Source organism: Emydura macquarii, unplaced genomic scaffold (genome assembly GCF_026122565.2).
Source record: "Emydura macquarii macquarii isolate MOO-44397 ecotype Brisbane River unplaced genomic scaffold, CSIRO-AGI_Emac_v2 contig_3114, whole genome shotgun sequence".
Lineage (NCBI taxonomy): Eukaryota > Metazoa > Chordata > Testudines > Chelidae > Emydura > Emydura macquarii.
The window spans coordinates 2,306,835-2,321,518 of NW_027133251.1; the positions used below are offsets into that span (position 1 = coordinate 2,306,835).

A 14,684-nucleotide genomic window follows, 5' to 3' on the forward strand; every position below is an offset into this window, starting at 1 on the left:
GCGGCTGGTCACATTCATGGTGTAGACTTGGCTGGCCCTGGGGTCAACCAGTTGGATGGTTTTCCTGTGTCACAGACCAGTCATTGCCTCCTGCTGCTTGAGGTTGGGTACACCTTTCCTTTTAGGCTTGGGAACTTGTTTTGATCCTCTGCCCTGAGAGACTCGTGGCAGTGAAGCGTTGCTAGAGGGCACGGAGGGAAGGCGGCCCTGTCCCTTTGACAGACGGCTCTATCAATGATTAGATAGGGTTTAATACGTCTTTTCACCCCCTACCCTCACTGTAATGACCCACAGTGTCCTAGGCCTCAGCCTTGTCCTCCTAGGTTATCTTGGTGAACAGATGATCAGCAAGGGAGGAGGTCGCTTGGGTGCCAGTTGGGGAAGTCTCCGGCTCACTGCATCGAAGATTTTTAAAAAGATCTTTTATTGTGAGTGCGCAGGAGGCAGAGAGGAAGAGGCGTCTCTGCTCCACTCAGTCAGCTGACTTGGTTCAGGTCCTGGGCAGCTTGGTTAATCCTAGTTCTGCTCGGCTGAGTTGAGTTTCTCCTGTTCTGAGGAAACTGCTAGTTACTCTGTGGTGAAAGTCACGGGGGTTGTCTGCGGTCTGGGAGGCAGGACAGTGTCTTGGGAGCAGGGGGCAAATGCTGCAGCATCTCTGCTTGAGTGTCTGCCTGTGGCATGGGCTGAGCGCTTGGCACCACAGCCTGTGCGCTGGGCCCACGTCCTTCTTGTCCCAGATGGGGCAAGCCTTGTGAAAATGAGCTGACTCAACACTTCTGCCACGTGTGCCTGGTGGCATTTGCTGTGGCCATTTGTCTGGATTTTGTTGAGGCCTGGGACTGACTCTTCGTCCACCACAGGGACGCGTTTCCCTGCTTTAACATCAACATTCAAAGGCCATGGTCAGGGCTGGGAGGATGGATGGGGCAGGCAGCTCTCTTACTGTTCCCAGGTGATAAATGCAGTACGATCCCTGAGACTTTGGCAGCAGGGATCCAGCTGTGGTGGCTTCTGATCTGAACATGTGCTCCCTTTTCATTCCTTTCCAGGGGGGATCTGGCCAGCGCAATCAGCCAAGCACCATGCAGCAAAAGTCTCAGGCTACCAAAACCGCCTATGGCACTTCTCCATACTGGACAAACTAAAACGAAACAAGGAACAGGGGGTGGGGGGGAGACTGAGAAGAAGAAAAAGCAGATGCCCATTCCTGGAACTATTAGGAGAAAAAGTAACTGCTCAGCCAAACGTCTGTGCGGGGAGAACTGCAGCCAGCCATCCTTCTGTGACTCGCCCGCTCCCTCTTTGAGTTGCTGTTGTATGTAATATATTTATGTATGTATTTGTAAATGTAATAGAGCCTAAATGTGGTTTCTGCATCTTTGCAGCCTGTTTTATTTTCTTTGTAGGGAGAATTAATTATTCACTTCCATTCTGCACCAGAGCATCTTCGGGTTTTTTTAAGCTCTATGGGCTTTATACTCTGTCAAACCGTGCCATTTTTGTTGAAGGAGCCCGTTTATTTAATGCAGTTCTTAGTTCAGGCAGATGGGAAGGCCTGGCCCAAAAGATGAATCAAGGGTTCTGTCTCCTTTTGGTTTGATTTTTTTTTTCCCCCCCCTTCCAGATGTAGCTGTTACTTTTAAAACCATTTTGTGGGCCCTTCCCCCACCGCCTCTGGTGTGGAAGACTAACTCCCGTGGGCAGTTTTGTTACTGTGGCCGTCAGCTGCAGCAGCATCTTTTTATTTCACAATTTTTAAAATAAAAAAAAAATGGACAGGATTTTTTTGTTTCTGTAGCAAGAGACTTCGGATGGCTCAGTCAGTGTGTCCTGGAACCTCCTGTGCATCATTAGAGGCGAAACTATGTAGCGGTTTCTTAAATAAAAGGATAAGCTGTGTCTTGTACCTCTTCTTACCCCCAGCCCCCCTGCCCAGGATAGCCAGAGCTAAGGGATGGAAACGTCACCTTTTTTTTTTTTTTTTTAAAAGACTTTGATGGAGGAAGCTCGTGGTCCTGCCTGTCCTGCACCAGTCCGGTGAATGTTCTAGACGTTTCATTTCTTTTTAGCCCTTACTCCACCTAATAATAAAGATCTGAGCGTGTAACTGGTGTTTGCTGTCTCCATTCACAAAGCCTCAAGGAACAGGTGGTTTGTAAAACCCTGCCCGGACCCTCTCCTGCAGACAATGGGATGAAACCAGGGTGTCGGCTGAGGAATTCTGGGGAGAAGGGCTGACATTGGTTGGAGTGTCTGTGCCTGCTTGTTAAGCTGAGAGATGTAAGGGGAACCCTGATGGGTGCAGGGTGAGATCTGTGCCCTCATCCTGCAGCTATTTAGCTAGCTGGAGCCCATTATTCAACAGCCCCCTGCAGAGGAAAGTGTGTCTCCTTTCTTCATCATGTTACCTGTCCCACTTGTTCAGTTGATGACCTTCCTGCTGCTCCTCTCCCTGAACTGTAGCTGTTGGGCTTTCTAAAAAAGCTGCCAGTATGCAGGGGTTAAATCCTGTAGTCAAAGTGCCACATTCTGCAGTGATGCTCCAGCCTGTTTGAAGGCTCTAGAGGCATTGGTACGGTAGGGTCGAGACGAGCTGCCTGCCAGTGGTTCTTTTAAAGAAAGGATGGTGGGGTAGGCGCAGCTGTGGTGTGAAGCGCAGGAGCTGAAAAACGGAAATGTGAACATGCTCCTTTCACAGCCAGCACAAGGATAGCAGGGTGTGGACGAGCAGCTTGTACTGACCCAGGGTGTGGATGAGCCTGGAGGGCTGGTTTTGATTCTCAAATGCCTAGCTTAATGTTGCCTACATCTCAGCACTGCAGCCCACAGAGGCTGCTTGGGCACAGCTTGAGTGACCGCCCCAAGGGAAGGTTGGCCATAGGATGCAGGAGTTGTGAGCTGCTGGTGTTTATCTTTGCAAGTGGCTGTCAGACCAAGGGTGTCTGCTCTGGTCCCATTTGGGAGCACACATGCACTGCCACCAGTGAGCGGCACCGCCTCAGAGGTTAATGTCAGCAGTGGACCAGTGCCTGTGTGCTGCTTACAGGTCAGCTTCATGAAGTTCCTCAGGCCACAGATCTGAGAGGAATGACATGGCCTGGCTTGGAGTTTTCATGCTGGCTTGAGTTTGATACTCTGCTAAAGGATGGGACAATCCTGGGGGGGCATTCAGGGCAGCACACAACCAGCCAGGCCCCCATGTCACAGACAAGATCAGCTCCCAGACTGCTGCACTGGGTGGCACAGAATGGGAAGGAGGCGAACATCCCGCAGTGCTGAAGGAACGGGTCCAAGACTATTTAGAAGGATTGGACATTCACGAGTCCATGGGGCCGGATGCAATGCACCCGAGGGTGCTGAGAGAGTTGGCTGAGGTGATTTCAGAGCCATTGGCTATTATCTTTGAAAGCTCGTGGGAACGGGGAGGTCCCTGATGATTGGAAAGAGGCAAAGATAGTGCCCATCTTCAAAAAAGGGAGGAAAGAGGATCCGGGGAACTACAGACCGGTCAGCCTCACCTCAATCCCTGGAAAAATCATGGAGCAGGTCCTTAAGGAATCCATTTTAAGGCACTTGGAGGAGATCAGGAACAGTCAACATGGATTCACTAAGGGAAAGTCATGCCTGACCAACCTGATTGCTTTCTATGATGAGGTGACTGGCTCTGTGGATGTAGGGAAGGCGGTGGATGTGATATACCTTGACTTTAGCAAAGCTTTTGATACTGTCTCACACAGTATTCTTATCAGCAAGTTAAAGAAGTATGGGTTGGATAAATGGATAGAGAACTGGCTAGAGCATAAGGCTCAACGGCTCCATGTCTAGCTGGCAACCGGTCACAAGCGGAGTGCCCCAGGGGTCGGTCCTGCAGCCAGTTTTGTTCAACATCTTTATTAATGATCTGGAGGATGGGGTAGATTGCACCCTCAGCAAGTTTGCGGATGACACTAAGCTGGGGGGAGTGGTAGATACCCTGGAGGGTAGGGATAGGATACAGAGTGACCTAAACAAACTGGAGGATTGGGCCAAAAGAAATCTAATGAGGTTCAACAAGGACAAGTGCAGAGTCCTCCACTTAGGAAGGAAGAATCCCATGCACAGCTATAGACTGGGGACTGACGAGCTGGGCAGCAGCTCTGCAGAAAAGGACCTGGGGGTAACGGTGGATAAAAAGCTGGATATGAGTCAGCAGTGTGCCCTGGTTGTCAAGAAGGCTAATGGCATATTGGGCTGCATTAGGAGGGGCATTGCCAGCAGGTCACGGGAAGTGATTATTCCCCTCTATTCGGCATTGGTGAGGCCGCATTTAGAATATTGTGTCCAGTTTTGGGCCCCTCACTACAAAAAGGATGTGGACAAGTTGGAGAGAGTGCAGCGGAGGGCAACCAAAATGATTAGGGGGCTGGAGCACAGGACTTATGAGGAGAGGCTGAGGGAACTGGGCTTGTTTAGTCTGCAAAAGAGAAGAGTGAGGGGGGATTTGATAGCGGCCTTTAACTACCTGAAAGGGGGTTCCAGGGAGGATGGGGCTAGGCTGTTCTCGGTGGTGGCAGATGATAGAACAAGGAGCAACGGTCTCAAGTTGCAGGGCGGGAGGTCTAAGTTGGACATTAGGAAAAAGTTTTTTACTAGGAGGGTGGTGAAGCACTGGAATGGGTTACCTAGGGAGGTGGTGGAATCTCCATCCTTAGAGGTTTTTAAGGTGAGGCTTGACAAAGCCCTGGTTGGGATGATATAGCTGAGGTTAATCCTGCTTTGAGCAGGGGGTTGGACTAGATGACCTCCTGAGGTCCCTTCCAACTCTAATATTCTATGATTCTATGTCCTGTGCAGGATATCTTTTCATGCTGCCATAGGGGAAAGTAAAGGGCCCGCTTTCTTGCCAGTTGCCTGAGGAACTGAATCTCATCCAAACATTTCAAAGGCTACTCAAGCCTAGGGAAAAACATTCACCCCCCCCAGGCTTTTCTACATGTTTCCAGCATGAAGCACAAATAGTTCTTTGGTGGTAGGAAGGTCTTTTGAATCATAGAGAACATCCAACTTGGTATTTGGGGCAGGAAAGTTAGATTTTGAAATGTGATTTTTTTTCTTTCCCTCAGGAGGCCTGTGAAAGGTCAAAGTTAACCATGGTTTGCAGCCCTCCCCGGGAGGAGCATACAGATAACACTCACCTGCCTGGGGGATGAATTTAACTCCTTATTAAGAACGTCTCCTAGGCTGAGTAAATTACTGGTTTGCTCTCCCAGGGCCATGATGGGTGCAGCCACAGAATTTGGTAAAACCTCCACACACTGAGTGAGGTCACAGAGGTTGGATAGGTATCACCAGCCCTCACTGGGTAGCCAGAGCCCAGGGGGGGCAGATCACAGCTGGATGTGGATTCAAATGTTATAGAGGTCAGCCACTATCTATTTATGGACCCTGCTTGTGGATTTCAGCTTGGAGGGGGATAGAAATTTTGTACCTGCAGGTTTCTACAGCTGGCCTCAGTTTGCTAAGCTGATTTGAGCTCTGGAGAAGAGTGCGTCCATTAGTTCATCTAGAACAAGAGCCTGTGTCCTTTCCTAGAGGTAGAGCTCGCCTAAAATCCTTTGCTGCTTCTGCATCCACACCTGCCTCTTAATGCCTTTGTGAGCAGGATTTCTTCACACGAGGACCCAGCCCTGGTGCTTCACCCTTCTCAGGTGCTACTGGAGGAGTAATAGCCCTGGAGGCAGCTTCCAGCTGGTACAAAAATAAAGCATCACCATGCACTTTTGTGCCTGCTTGTGACTTTGCCAGGGAGAGGCTGGCACCACGCTGCTTTCCAGTGACTCAGAGGGGGGCAGGGGGAGGGTTAGTCATCTTCCCTGACTCCTCAGCCACCGCTTTAGATCTTCACCCCCTACCTGTATGCAGGGGGGCTAGGTGCACATACACACACTAATACAAGCAGCGCTTTATTTGATACAAACATGACTTTACTTACCATGGTTGTAGCACCAAGAGTGCTTGGGTGGTACACTGGGAAAGCAGAGAAGAGCTCGTCCACCCCTTGAGTTACTTTAACATTTCCACATAGGGCTTCTCTCCAGCTATCCACCACAATGACTGGCACCAGACTGCTCTGCTCCAGCAGAGCTTCTGAAAGGTTTGTTTGTAAGGAAAGGTTTTGAAGCCCTGACGCTGAAGGAGGAACGCCCCACAGCCCGTTTTCCATTCTCGGTGTGTATTCCAGTTAGAGGGGAAGATGACCCCACCACAAACCTGACAATAGTTTGTGCAGGCAACAGCCCTGCTCCGTGCCTGTTTGCATTCGAGACGCTCTAGGCAACACAAATGAAAACGTGTTTGAACAGTGGCATTTAGCAACCCGGCTTGAAGTTGTGAAGAGCGGATAGTCTCTCACCCCTTTCCCTGGAGAGGTTCTTCCAAGCTACAAGGTCATACCTGCCTGTAGCAGCTGGCCCCTGCCTTATACCATGTAGGAAAGAAGGGGTGACTGGGGGGGTAGTTACACTCCATTGGCTTTGATACTCACCCCCAGGCACTGCTGTGCAGCTCCCGCATACAGTCAACAGCAGCTTGTCATCTCCCTGAGGTGCAGCTGACAGGGGGAAGGCCTGCTTGCTGAGACACTTTAGCAATAGGTGCAGGGATGCACTAGAAGCATTGTTGGGTGACTTGCCCTGGGGGGTAGCAGAGGAGGAGCACATCTATTATAACCCCTGGTAGCATTTCTTCATTCCCACCTCAGCAAATACTAGTTCACAGGGGAGTGAAATAGGGAGATTCAGCTTCCAAACTAACCTGACCCAGTACCCCCCATCCATGAGACCAGCCTTCTTCCACAAACTCTTGGCTTTAGAGCTGACAGGCTCCTTCTCTGCTCCTTAAAGTCCATTTCCACTAGGCAAACACCTGTTGGGGCTGCAGTGACCCCATAAGCCCCATTTCTTCACTCAGGCCTCGCTCCCACTAAAATCGGTGGTAAAGCTTGTTACTTCCAGAGGAAGACGCTCAGGCCCTGTATAAAGCAAGCTACATTTAGAGTAGAATTAATGCTGTTGCTTAAGAAGAATCTTGGTCACCCTCTACTAAGCTTTATTTTACAACAAGCGTAGAAGTCCTCTTGACTGTGTCCATGAAACTTGCCCTTTTCTAGGTATACTTGGTCCTGCCTCACTGGTGGGCTGGATGAGATGTCCTTCCCTGCTGTGAGTCCAAACCCTGGTGAGCGTAGCTCAATACTTTCAGGGCGGTAACTCAGCTCTTCATGTTTACAGAAGTGAGTTCTGTGATGGTCTTTCCAGAACCCATTCTTGAGGATGATAGGATTTTCCCCACTGGGACCATGCTAAAGGCTAGCTAGCATTTTGGGGGCAGGATCCAGATCTTCATGTACGGTGGGGGTTGCAGCATAGACAGAACCTCAGCAGCGCTTTAAAGAGTTGGCATTCGGCACTTCTAAGCCATGCACGTAAAGAAAGTGGTCTGGTTGCCAGGGAAGTAACAATACAGGGATATTTTTATTTCACATTTTATTAGTAGACAGATGTGCAGAAAAGACAAAATAAACTACTGAAGGGGAAGACAACACAAAATGCATCAGTTAATCCTTTCTGGTAAATTATATTGAAGAAAAAAGGAAAACATCCAGGATTTTCAGCTAAGAAAACTACTAAGAAAATCTAGTGCACCCTGCTGGTTTCAGAATGGTTGAAAACTGCACTTGAATTATAAATGTAAACGTCAACATTGGTTGGGATGGGAGAGAGGGTTAAGAAAAGAATACACAGGTCAGGTAAACATTTTTCCTCATAATCTCTTAAATAGTTTCATAGTCATACTTCAGTTGTTTGTATTTTGAAAAGGAAACCAGCAAGTCAACAAGCAATGACACTGCGCAGGGGACGGAGGGAGAGAGAAGTTAGTCTGGCTATTGTAGGAGCTCTTGGAATAGTTTTGTTTTGTTTTTAAATGAAGGGTAATCATGATAACACATCTTACAACACCAAGCTTGAGAATACAAGTCACTGGAGAGTATACAGTGAAGACGGTCAAAGTACAAGGGAAAGATCCTGAAAAATGCAGTATCCTCATTTCAAACAAGTCATCAGCACAAATGGTGTTGCATTGATTGGGTTGTTTGCTTCCCTGTCTTAAGTCACACCCATTCCCTTCACCTTCACCACCACCACCACACACACAAAAGTGAGGTTAGTTTCTAGAAAGCACCGACAGCCTCAGAGGGAACAGTTACTCTGCTGAGAACTAGTCCCATGAAGGAGTTCCAGGGATACGCGCTTGGTTCTTGCAATCTAATTGCACTACTTGTATACATTCCCGTTGGTTTTCAAGAAGCTAGTTCACCCCTGGTGCTTGCTCTGAAAGTACACGCTCTGACTAAAGCGGATTGCCTTAGTGGTAACTGCACTACATGCATCATGCAGGCGCTCCAGTCGCCTGCTCCAGAAGTGCTGCAGGGAAAAGATCTCTCATTCTCGGAGAGGAGGGTGGGCAAAGCCTTCTGGGACTGCAGAACCCAATCTGAATGCTTAAGGAGGCCATGCAGGCAGGCCCTTGTCCCCAGCACGAGAACACGGGTGGGGGATGCAAGTTTATACTGGAGGCTGCCTTTAAGCAATAATACACGATAGGGCTTGCTGGTGTCCACGTTTCTCATACCATGCCCTGGAATGTCTTCATACGATCACACAGTGGGGCCTTCAGAAAGAAACAGCCACCTTTTACAGTTCAAAACTTGCTCTTGTTTTATCGGCAAAAAAGGCTTTAACCAACGTTTTAAAAAAGAACTTACGACGTGAATCCTGCATTTGCCGTCCCTGGTGTAATTTTCCTGCTCTCCTTGTACGTGAGGCTGGACTGCTTTCAACTGCAAACAGCTGGCACCTCACTTCAGTACCTCTTTTAAATCAGCTCCTAGCCTGGGAGGGGAAGAAACACATCCCGTCTCTTCTACTATCAGGAAGTCACAGCCCTCGTGCTCACAGAACCAGCACTCCAAGCTTTCACTTTATTAACAAGTTAGGCAGCGTCCCCAGCCACACAACTTTGAGAAGGCAGTGTTAGTGAAAGGTAATGGCATGCCACTGAAGACCCTGAGAACAAGGGGGCAACCAAAATGTCATGAAAGGAGCCTCTCAGGGCCTGATGCAGCAATCCTTACTGGGGAAACTCCCCCACATCGGCAAAACTCCCACTGAAGCCAGAATGACAGCACACAGGCTGAGTGACTCCACCACTAGATAGGTTCTTGAAGTGATTAGGCTCAGTATACTGAAACGTACTCCTAGCCTGTGGACAAAAAGTCATCCAAAAGGCTGACCCAGACCACCACACGCCAGGCAAATCACAAGAGCACTGTATAATGGATGTGTGGTGTCAGCAGGTTAGGCCATCAAATTCTGCTGGGGGGGTGAGGAGGGGAAATCAGCTTTTTCCCCTCCTCCAACTACTTTGAGGAGAAACAGATTGTCTGCCAAAAGCTACACAGCACATGGAGCTTCGTGGTGGCTGAACTGCCTGAACTTTGCGCATCACCCAAAGCTAAATGCTACGTTAACACGTCAAAAGCCTCACGCCAGCTATTCTAATCCTAGTTCACGGAGTTCTCCTCAGCCAGGAACAAGCCTGCAGCCTCTGCGAGTTAAGTGATCACAACAAAGCTTTGTCACCAGGTTCCCTTTCCCTCTCCAGTAATGAGGATAGTCTTGGTTTGACTGCAGATGCAGAGCGTGCGTGCATTAATAATCGGGGGGGAGGCCAGATTGGTATTTCTAGTCCTTGTCAGGGCATCGCTGCCCAAGGGAATTTTGGATTCTACCTCCAGGCCCACAATCCACAGCAGGAAGCCTTAGGGGGCCCTGTCATTTGCCAATTCACAACTAGTCTCACCCATTTAAAGAAATAAAAAAGGTAGATGCTAGAAGTCCATAGGAGGCATTTGGGGTGCAGAAAAGAGCAACTGGCAGCTACAGTGAACACCCAGGCTAGACTCTCCAGAGGTGTAGTAGCTTCTTGAAAACAGCAGATTCCAGACACTGCACACATGTTCCTAGGACTAATACTAGCTGACACCCTGCCATGACCTTTAAGGAGGCCAACTTTGCCTTCTAAAGGAGGGGAGGGGATTGAAGTCTGTATTTTCACTATTCCAGCCCAAGAGTGGGACCAGCAGCAGATCTCAGCAGCATCTAACCAACGGCATAGTGATTTTTAAACCCCAAAGAGTCTGAAAAATAAATAGCAACCCGGGGCTCAGCTGTACAGATGTGAAGTGTTAAGTGTTTATTTTAGGGTTCATATCACATGCCTTGTAAAAAGACAGCTGATTCTGTCCTCTGGGCTCAAGGCGCCAGGGGCTGTCTATTTCCTAACTAGAACATGCTGAAAAGGAATATTCTACTTTTCAGTAACACATTCCAACAAGCTCAACACACAGCAGCTTACACTCTCCGCCCCGCGCCTTGAAAAAAGGGAAAAACCACCACCACAAAGCTACACAAATTTGCACACGCTATTATTGTAAACAGAGCAGCTAAACCTTGGCAATTTGCTTTGTGTGGGTTTTTTTTTTTGTTTTGTTTTGTCTTTTCTTCCCAGTAAATGCAGCACTTGTCAACTCCCAAGGACCCAACTTCCAATGGGTTCGTTCCAGCTTTAAATACATTAAACATCTCGATGTACGACTGTGTTTAATTAAAGAATCTAAACACAGACCAAACCTGTTTCACTGTGAACGTTGCGTAGAGAAGTGAAAGGGGGAGTTTCTTTCTTGAAAAAGAAATCATAATACAGTGATGAAAGGGTTAAGAATGCAAGAATTCAGACATTCTGTGGAGGGTCTCTCTCTCTCTCTCTCTCTCTCTCTAAGAGGTCCATAAAAAAGAGCAAACAGAGATCCGTACAGCAGGAGACAAGAGTTTGTTGTTGATTTCCCCCGTGTATTTTTTGCTGGACTGTTGCTAGGTTACTACGGCTCCCTTTTGGCCTGAGTCGGCAGGGCAGTACAGCATGTAGGGAGCAGGTCACGACTCTTCATTACCAGAATCATCATCATCGTAACACTCAGCATCTTCCTCCTCTTCATCTTCGTCATCAATGTCGTCATCGTACAAGTCGTCATAAAGCAAATCTGAACTGTTGTCATTGGAAGGCACTTTAGTTTTGATGCAGTACTCTGCCAGCGTAGTGGGGACCTTCACGCCATCCTTTTCCGCCTCAGCCTTGGTCGCCAAAACCTGTTTCCTGCAAGGTAGAGAACAGAAAGCAGCAATGTGACCACAGGTTTGGATTCCGAGAGGGCCATAGCTTTCACTTCCAAAGCAAGGGGTCATTTGAGGCTAACATCTCCAAGAACCAACATAAACCTGGCTGAGATAATGAAGCCATTTCAGAATGTGCATTCCATAGGAAGCCAGCAGGTGAGTCAAAATATAGCAAGTGAAATTAAAAACAGATTTGTTTTCTTTGATCACCGGTGTGGGACTGTTACAAGTTGTTTTCAGTCCCAGTAAACTCTTTCAAAACTCCAGCAACATGAGATAGAAATATATTTTAAGATTCAGTATTAGTGACCTGCATAAACTAGTCACAGGTAGCAAGTTTCATTGCATTGATCAATCTTCCTTTTCCCAAAAAAAGGGGGTCCATAATAAAAAAAAGAAAGCAATATCAAGCGGTTTCCCTGATGGCTATGCTTTCAAAGTAAGGCTCTCCAAAAGCATTAAGTCCCACTAAAAGTTTTACCCAGCTATGCTTAGGGTAGTATTTTCATACGTGCTCAGCATTGCTGTGCTCCCACTAAGGCAATGCTCTGGAAAAATCCAGTCTGTCTAAATGTTGGCTACCTTGAACTACAGCCGTCCAGTCCTTTCTAGCATCACTTTTTGGAAGCTATCAGGTGTCAGAGTGTTTCCTCTTACAGAAATATGGGTAGACTAGCAGGTAACTACGGTTCTGCCTTTAAAGATGATGCATCACCCTCCCTCCCAATTAGTTTGCCCTCTGCATTTTTCACTGTATTTTGCTGTATACAGACTAACACAGCTATCCCTCTGGAACTTTTCACTGAGGAAAGTATTGCTTGTATCATTCTTACACCATGACATTTTACCCTAACACTTGGGGCCATTTCTACACAGGCATAGGATCTTTCCCCAAAATGCATCACTCTCTAAAGTTGATTTAAGGATTAGAAGTCATCAGCGCTAATCCTGAGCTCTTAACATATTCCTGAAGTGTGCCCCATATAAAGTACTGGCTCTGTATAGGTCTAGTCACTACCACCCGGGGAAGGGAGAATCCTCCAGAAGTCAAGAAGGCTTGCTGACAGAGAGGACCTTACTGTGTTACAAGGCTTCTTCAGTAAACATGACTTGACAGAACTAGGGACTTCTAAGGATCACCTTCTAAATGAAAGAGGCAGGATTTTAAACAGATGTGTGTTGGATATTTCTGTTATTTGTTCTAGAAATCCACCTCCTCTTCCTGATCTGCGGGTCTACAGTAGATCCATACCATGAAACATGGGGCTGGAAGGGACTTGAAGATGTCATCAAATCTAGGCCCCGTGCTGAGGCAGGACTAAGTACACTAAATCGGCCCTGATAGGTCTTTGTCCAACCTATTTTTAAAAACCTCCAACGATGGGGATTCTACAGCCTTCCTTGGAAGCCAACTCCAGGGCTTAACTACCCTCATAGTTAGAAAGTTTTTCCTTAACATCAAACCTAAATATCCCTCGCTGCAGATTAAGCCCATTACTTCGTGTCCACTGAAGGTAGGACGGAGAACAGTTGATCAACATTTGCTTTTTAACAGCCCTTAACATATTTGAAGATTTATCAGGTCCCTCTCAGTCTTTTCTCAAGAAAAAACAAGCCCCGTTAACCTTTCCTCAAAGATCAGGTTTTGAGACCTTTTATCTTTTTTTGTTTGTTTCCTCTAGACTCTCTCCAATTTGTCCACATTTTTCCTAAAGCATGGTGCCCAAAACTGGGCACAATACTTCCACTGAGGCCTCACCAACGCAGAGCAGGATAATTACATCCTGTGTCTTACATACAACGTTCCTGTTAATACACCCCAGAAACATATTGTTTTTCGCAGCTGCATCAAATTGTTGGTTCATTCAATTTGTGATCCAGATAACCCCCAGATCCTTTTCAGCAAGACCACCAACTAGACAATTATTCCCCATTGTGTAGTTGTGAATTTGACTTCTCCTTCATAAGTGTAGTAGTACTTTGCACTTGTCTACTGAATTTCATCTTGGGGATTTCAGACGAATTCTGTAACGTGTCACGATTAGATTTGAAAATGACCTTGTCCTCTAGAGTATTTGCAAGCCCTCCTAGTTTGAGGTCATCTGCAAATTTTATAAGGACACTACTCCATTATCCAAGTCATGAATGAAAATATTGACTAGTACCAGACTTTGCAGGACAACACTAGGTATGCCCTCAGTCTGATAGCAAGCCATTGATAACTACTGAGTTCAGGCGTTCAATCAGTTGTGCATCCACCTTATTAGTAATTTCATACAGATCACTATTCCCTAGTTTGCTTATGAGAATGTCATGTGACTGTTAGATGACTTACTAAAAATCAATATATCACATCTACAGCTTCTACCCAGACAACAGGCCTGTAACTCTGTCAACGACGAAAATTAGGTTAGTTTGGCATGACTTGTTCTTGACAAGTCCATGCTGGCTATTCCATATAATGCTATTATCTGCAAGGTGCTTACTAACTGGATTGCTCAGTATTTTGTTCTGGTATCTTTCCGGACATCAAAGTTAGACCAGTTAGGCTAATTCCCTGAAACCTCTTTGTTCCTCCATTTTAAAGATCAGTACCATGTTTGACCTTCTCCAGTCTTCTAGGACTTCACCCATCCTCCATGAATTCTTGAAGATAATTGCTAACAGTTCTGAGATTGCTTCAGCTAGTTCCTTAAGTATTTTGAGATGAATTTTATCAGGCACTGCTTACTTGAATGCATCTAACTTATCTAAATATTCTTTAAGCTGTTCCTCCCCTATTTTGGCTTGTGTTCCTTTCCCCTTGTTGGTATTATGTTGAGTATCTGGTCATCATTACCCATTTTAGTCAAGACTGATGCAAAACAGGCATTAAAGATCTCAGCTTCCTGATGTCATCAGTTATTAGCTCTTCTTTTCCTCATTAAAGGAAACTGTAGGTACTCTCTTTTTCTTGCTCTTAATGTATTTAAAAGAACCTCTTATTGCCTTTTACGTCCCTTGTTAGGTGTAACTCATTTTGTCCCTTAGCCTTTCTGCTTGTGCTTTTTTTTTTTTTGTACACAGCCTTAGCAATTTATCCATGTTTCCACTTTTTGTAGGATTCCCTTTTTGATTTTCAGATCATTAAAGAGTTCCTGATTGAACCATACTGGCCTCTTTCTATTCTTCCTATATTTCCTTCGATTGGATGAGTTTGTAGTTGTACCTTTAATATTGTCTCCCTCAGGAACTGCCAGCTCTCCTGAGCCCTTCTCCCTTCGAGTTTCTTCCCAGAGAACCCTACCTACCAGTTCTCTGAGTCTGTTGAAGTCTGCTTTCTTGAAGTCCATCATCCCTATCCCTCTACTTTCACTCCTTCCTTTCCTTAGAATTATGAAACCCATCATTTCAGGAGCAATTTCACCCAAA

The 14,684-nt window shown here is 46.6% G+C and overlaps 2 protein-coding genes across 10 annotated transcripts in view; one reads left to right on the forward strand and one right to left on the reverse strand.

The window, feature by feature from the left end:
* Nucleotides 1-1,376, forward strand: part of UBAP2 (ubiquitin associated protein 2) — a 127,039-nt gene extending 125,663 nt beyond the window's left edge. For all 9 annotated transcript variants that reach the window (XM_067530851.1, XM_067530852.1, XM_067530850.1 and 6 more), the window contains one exon: nucleotides 1,050-1,376. In XM_067530851.1, coding sequence (XP_067386952.1) covers nucleotides 1,050-1,145 — 96 coding nt within the window. In that variant the 3' untranslated portion in view covers nucleotides 1,146-1,376. The remainder of the gene's footprint in view (nucleotides 1-1,049) is intronic.
* Nucleotides 1,377-7,492: 6,116 nt separating this feature from the next.
* The window catches only part of UBE2R2 (ubiquitin conjugating enzyme E2 R2), a 90,525-nt gene continuing 83,333 nt past the window's right edge, over nucleotides 7,493-14,684 (reverse strand). The window contains exon 5 of the mRNA XM_067530839.1: nucleotides 7,493-11,253. Coding sequence (XP_067386940.1) covers nucleotides 11,034-11,253 — 220 coding nt within the window. The 3' untranslated portion in view covers nucleotides 7,493-11,033. The remainder of the gene's footprint in view (nucleotides 11,254-14,684) is intronic.